Below are 6675 nucleotides of genomic sequence, written 5' to 3'. Positions count from 1 at the left end.
ATGTGTGAGGTCTGTCCTTTGTCCATGTTCATCTCCATTTTATCCGCTGCATAGGTGATTAGCTTATCCAGTTTTACCAGAGCCCTGTTAGCTAGTGGTACATGTTTCCACCTCTCACGACGAGGACGTAGGGCTGGATTTTGAGAGGCATCATTTTTTTTGTCGGGGCCCGGTGGGTCACTGAGTAAGAGTTCATACCATATAAATAATGCTTTAGTCCTTCGCACAGCTTACCCTGAGGCACTTGAAGGTCATCATGGTATGGGCTCTTTGTCAGTGAGCCACCACACCTGCCCTTTTTTTTTTAAATATATTTTTATTCATTTTTTGCTATTTTTGCATTATTAACTTCATTTTAATAATGGATGGAAGTTAATGGCTGTCAGACCGGTCTGAAACCTTGCCCAAATATGGAGTCATCCGTCAGAGTTACTTCATAGATGACGGATGTCATCGACCAGCTACCTGAATAGCAGAAGTGCAGAGTTCTGGTGTCGACTGGCCACCCCACCTTGTCCATCACTTGAAGATCTTGCCTTCTTTGAAGGGCTTGCCCACATGCTCAAATTTCCCCTCCCAGGAAAAGTACTCGCTCACCATGGTCTTGCACTCCTCGCTGTCCAGTTCCAATTTGCGCCATTCGTATGACTCGTAATCCGTTTGCCATTCTTCAGACAGTGTGAAAGCCAGGTCCTGGCCTCTGAAGACCCAGATGCCAGAGATGGCGCTGTCATTGTTGGCACCAAACAGGATAACACTGGCGAAGGCGTTCTTTTTGAGCTTTTCCAGACGCTGGAACATACCCGAGATGAGGTTACAGCTCATGAAGGTCTGGGTGAGCTCCTCTGGGAACTGGTACTGTCCGTACCAGATGGAGTAGCCCTCGCGGTCAAGGTTCGTCCAGAAGTAGGGGATGGCTACTGTCAGAGTGTCCTCATTGGAGTACGTCCTCTTGAACGCATCCATGTCAAATGTGCTCCTTAGCAGAAGTTTGAAGGGGTCCTGTGCTTGGGGCACAGGGGCCAGAACTTCCTCATAAACTTCCATTTTCCAACTGCAGGTGCAAACTTGTCAACGTAAGCCGGCGAGCGGTGGGTTATATAGACCACTGTTGACGTCATGTGACGTCGCTCTTTGATGTCAGTCACTGATGACATCATGTGACATCACTTTTCAACATCACCCTCTGCACCAATGGACGCCTCCGGGTGTCCCACCAGGCGTTCATGTTTTAGTTTCATACTGATTAAGGAACATTAAACAAATGCACCTGGGGGTGTAAACCCTGTCCGCACAAACATCTCTTGTTGTACATCTTTCGAATGTGACCTTGGCCTTTGACCAAACTTAATGATCTCTTCAGGGCAGCTAAATAATTATTCCCACCAAGTTTCATGAAAATCTGCCTCAATTGTGACTTTGACGTTTGATCTTTTTGATCCAAAAGTCAATAATCTCTTCGAGGCAACCAGCTGATTATTCCCATCAAATTTTATGACAATCCACACATCCGTTCTCAATTTTGACCGTGACCTTGATTGTGACCTTATGCGGACCAAAGCAACAGTGACTTGTTTTACGACAATGGAATTCTATGACTTACTGGCAGGGCCTTTAGCATTTGTGTTTGCCTGAGGAAACTTAAACTAGTAAATCCTTATATCTGTACTATTTTTATTCTTGCTTCTTCTGATTAAAATACAATGATATTCTGTCCTATCCTGGCAGCTGTCCTTATTCACTTAGTATGTGTTCTAGTGTTCAATAGCCTACTACTGTGAAATGCCTTGGTTAAATAATAATTTGGCATGGTCAACATGCGACACAGAGAAAAATAGAGAGGTAGAGGGTGTGAGTATTTTTCCTCCCAATAACATAAGTGCTGCATCTGTGAATGAATTGGCTTAATCCAGCACAGATGCCTCTCTGATATCTTATTAACAATTTTATGAAATGAAAGTGTAGCCAAGTGTACTCAGATGGCCATCTCTCTCTCTCTCTCTCCCTCTCTCTCTCTCTCTCTCTCTCTCTCTCTCTCTCTCTCTCTCTCTCTCTCTCTCTCTCTCTCTCTCTCTCTCTCTCTGTATCTGGGAAGATAAAACTTAAAACGTTAACTGCAGCAGGAGCACCTGACCTTTCAGCAAGAGTCTCTCCAGTTCTCCAGTCTTTGTCCATTCATCTTTCTCTCTCCTCCATTGTCCTAGTGTTGTCTACCTCACACCATCCCTCCTCCTCTCTTCTCCCTCTATCCTCATACCCACACTCACACGTACTTGTACTTACTTCCTCTTTCTCACGCTCCAGACCTGTTTTCCCCTCCCTTTTTACCCTGTTACACAATACTGATTATCTCTGTGCTTTTTCTCTACACTCCATTTCCCTTCCCCTCCATAATTAGAGAGGAGACCCAAATATGTGGGAGACAAGTTGTATATAGATGACCGTTGAAGAGGGGAGGCATCTCCATATATGCCTATAAATGGGTTTGTTTATGGTTATGTCTGAGTCATAGTGACATGCCTATAGGGGCGTATCGGTCGGATCGGCGGTCCTGGACAATACTCGGCAGTGGGCACAGCACTCCCTCGAGTCCTTGCTGATGCACACGTCATTTGAAGTTGGTTGGGCCCATACTGTATATGCACATGACCATATTTGGGCATAGCGGTCAGATCCATGCCTCTGGACAATCCATCTCCATATATGCCTATATATGGGCTTATTGGGTTTGTTTATGATTAAGTCTGGGTCAGAGTGACGTGGCTATTCACAGAATATATTGGAAGGACGAGAGCTTTTTGTCGTGGGACTGAAAAACATGGCTGCGCCCATGGGCTGCACAATCAGTGCTGGAGCGATGTCTCGTTTATATAATCTCTAAAATACACTCACAACACAAGGACAGATCTTTGATGCATGGCAGTGATACTGTTGTACATTCGTTCCCACATGAATTGGCGCTATTGCCATTAGAACCAATGGACAGCAACAGAGCCAAATACGTCAACTTGTCATCCGTGTGGAAAGCCTGGTGACGCGAGGTTACTTCAGGCTCTAGATGTCTAACTGTTGGTGACACTGGTGGACCGAGGGCTGCTACACCGATGATGTGGAATACTCTTTAAAACAAGGCAGGTTGCGCTGAAAATGCTGAGTCGTTTGTGCAACTGTGGCATTATACAGAAACGAGTGTCATTTGGACTGTGGAGTAACAACAACAGCCATCATAAGCACAGACACTGTAGTAGACAGAGTTCAGTCTGTCTGGTAGCCAATAGATGCCACTCAACATCAGGACCACCTTGGAGGATTTTGTTCTTTGGAACGGATGATTTTTCTGTTGAATCCCTGAAAGTCCTCACATCCAGCAGGAGTTCGAATGACGGGTTAGTGGAGACACTTGAAGTTGTCACATTATCCAGTGATGTCCCAGTGAATACCTTTGCTCACCAAAACCAGCTTCCTGTTCATCCTTGGCCCCCAGGGGATCTCAATGGGCGCTATGATGTTGGAGTTGTGGTCTCCTTTGGCTGCTTACTCCGGGAAGGACTTATCAAGCAGTTTCCATATGGGATTCTGAATGTCCACCCTAGCCTACTCCCAAGGTGGCGAGGTCCAGCCCCAGTGTTCCACACTATTTTGCATGGGGACCCTGTCACAGGGGTCACCATCATGCAGATACGCCCTGATAGGTTTGATGTGGGCCCCATTCTCCACCAACAGATCTATCAGGTTCCTGATAAATGTACTGCTGATCAGCTTGGAGCTACTCTGGCCACCAAGGATGCTCATTTACTGGTTGACACATTGAAAACACTTTGTGAGAGAATTGCAAACAAAAGGGAACAAAATCAGATAGGTGCAACGGCAGCCCCCAAAATGTGTCAATCTATGAGCTGGTTGGTGTGGGAGGAGCAGACCTGTGATGATATTGATCGCCTATTTCGTGCCATCGGATCTCGGATTCCTTTGCGAACTATATGGATGGGCAAGACAATTAAACTTCTGGACTTTGTTGGAAAATGCCACATTTCATTATCAGGTCGAGGAAGGATGCCGATCCCTGGATCTATTAGCTATCAAAAAGAATCAAATATCCTGGCTGTGTGTTGTAAGGATGGCTGGGTTGGGTTCAAGACAGTGGTACTTCAAAAAAGGCTCTCAGCAGCAGACCTCTACAATGGATACCTCCACCAGAGCATCATCAGTAACAGCAAGATCTCCCATCACCCCCAGGAATGGCTCTTTCTTAGTAAAAAGGACACAATGGAACCACATCTGAAAAAAGACTCTGTGAAACAGTCTAGTTCTCTTCCTTGAAATGCAGCATAGTGGCCTGGACAGCAAATAATACCTGGGAGGTTGCTAATTTATGTCTGTTTTAAGACATTCATTTTGGCTAAGTCATAAGATTATGCATATAAAATGATGTATTATGCATATAAAATGATGTATTAACTCACACTGCACCAATATGTCTGAAGTTGAAAAGTCAAAATGCAAAGCTAACAACAGTACTATTTATTTACATAAACATTTACACAAATGTACATGATTTCCAGCATTTGCAAGACACTGGTGTGGAGGTGAATTTACCAAGTCAAATACTTTCACCAATTTGATAAAAAATAAAGCGTGTTAACTCTGAAAAAAAAAGAGAAAAAAAGAGTGACGTGGGCCCGCCAGCCCTCCTAATAGCCGATTTTAAAATACGATTGATAGACTTCAGAGATCCAGTGCAGCTATCTAGGGCTAGCAGGTTAGTATTCTATTTTATCTTTATTTGATTTGTAGGCTATCCTTATTTATCTTGGTTTTGTGATTTGTAGTGCAGGAGTCTACACCTTCCATGCTCTATTGAAAAATGTAATGTATAAATTGAATGATTCTCAGAATTCTATCATCAGGCTGCTGACAAATCCTAGCCTCAGTTTTACAAGATACCAATCAACTTTGTGAAAATACTGGTATGATTGTCTCATGTAATGTATTTTTTAAATGCGTTGTGTACTTATGTGGTATGTTTTGATGTATTGATTGATTGATTGATTGATCGATTACTCTTACCGGAACTTCTCCTAACTGCTGCTATGACGCCTGAATTTCCCTATGGGTATCAATAAGGACGTATCTATTTTCTTACAGCATGCAGTCTGTGGAGATGGGTTTGACAGTGAAAAACAAGACCATGGAATAAACAGCATGTGTTATGGGGGACATAGAAACGTACTGTGTCTGATGGTTTATTTAAACCTTCAAGACAGACCTGTTGCTTCCCGCTGCATTAGTTTATTATGTCCTACAAGTTTTTGGCATGAATGTCAAGGCCCCCAACTGCTCTGTTATTATTATATCCAACAACTGGTGATGCTTGTTTTAGTATGTCCTGTCACATACTGCAAGCTGTGACCCTGAATGGGTCACTCACAAATGTGCCTGTCACAAAAATGTCATTTCGTCTCTGTCGGGTGGAAATCTCATATGTCCAAAACTGTTACTTGTCAGGATTCAAATTCAAAAATAGCTGAAGTAGCAGATCTGCGTTTTGAGCAATTTTTTATGCTTTTGTGTGACGCTGTAGTATGATCAAGTAGGGCGTTAATTTACGAAAAAAACACAAAAGGTTAGAATATGGAGATAAGAGGTTTCTGCCGGACAGCGACGATTTGTGAGTGATGAATGCACTACCAGTTCATAAATCTGTGCTACAGTATCGACCATATTAACACGGCGGCCATGTTTTTCTTACCTCATACCTAGCGGTAGTTCTTCTGACTTTTATAGGTAGTAATCTAAGCAGACAGTTTAAACCATTAAATCCGGGAATGGGAAGGTGTCATTTTAGATTTCTTTGGCTATTCAAAAATAGCAGATATACAAGCGCACAAGCCAAGTGCAGCACTATGAGCTTGTAGATCTGCTACTGTAATTTTGAAAAATAAATGGTGAAAATGTGTGCAAATCTTTGAATATATATATATATATATACATTTTTAACTCAAATCTTTGCTTCTGGGGTCCCTGGACCAAAATATTTTGAGATTGGTCGTTGAGATTGTATCATTTTGGGTGGTCGTTGACATGAACATTTAAAAAAAAACTGTTAGGATTTAGAAGACATTTGTAGAATCCCCAGAAGAAGCAAAGATTTCAGTTAAAAATGTTCGCTTTAAAAAAACATATATACAGTATTCAAAGATTTACACCAATTTTCAAATAAAATCTAAAAGCAGATCTAGAAGCTCGTAGCTATGAGCTTGTAGATCTGCTATTTTTGAATAGCCAATGACATCTAAAATGACACACATATGCGTTAATATAATATATATATTATGAATGAATGGGTTAAACTCCAGTGGCAAACAAAAAGAGCACATTTTCCAAGTTTTCTCAAGTGCAGCAGAGACCCTCGGAGCAAACAGTAGAAAGAGGGACCTCTCTCCAATGACTTCCTCTGTATCACAGTGGCGTTACAAATCTGAGTCATCCTTCATTTCACACCGTCATCACATTTAACCACCTTATGTTTTTAGATATACAGTATGCTGTACTGTATTTCAAGGATGTTGTCTTCCCGTGTCTGAGTCGCAAGAATAAAGAGAGTAAAACCTCAGCTATTTTCTTTTTTTCTTTCAGCTTTTTGCTCACTTCAACTTGTTTACTATATTCTATATT

The 6675-nt window shown here is 42.2% G+C and overlaps 1 protein-coding gene across 1 annotated transcript; it reads left to right on the top strand.

Moving 5' to 3' along the window:
- The first annotated feature begins 2817 nt into the window (after positions 1 to 2817).
- On the top strand, positions 2818 to 4608 carry LOC308095150 (methionyl-tRNA formyltransferase, mitochondrial-like). Its single transcript, XM_080442094.1, has one exon. The coding sequence runs from the start codon at positions 3148 to 3150 to the stop codon at positions 4318 to 4320; it is 1173 nt and encodes a 390-aa protein (XP_080298220.1). The 5' UTR covers positions 2818 to 3147; the 3' UTR covers positions 4321 to 4608.
- The last annotated feature ends 2067 nt before the right edge of the window (positions 4609 to 6675 follow it).

Source organism: Gymnoscopelus braueri, assembly GCF_963280865.1.
Source record: "Gymnoscopelus braueri genome assembly, chromosome: 11".
NCBI lineage: Eukaryota > Metazoa > Chordata > Actinopteri > Myctophiformes > Myctophidae > Gymnoscopelus > Gymnoscopelus braueri.
The sequence above is the reverse complement of the archived record's forward strand: the minus strand, read 5'-3'. Positions and strand labels throughout refer to the sequence as shown.

Coding starts and splice junctions, on each gene's coding strand:
- LOC308095150 (XM_080442094.1), top strand. CDS start 3,148: ATGCTGAGTCGTTTGTGCAACTGTGGCATTATACAGAAACGAGTGTCA.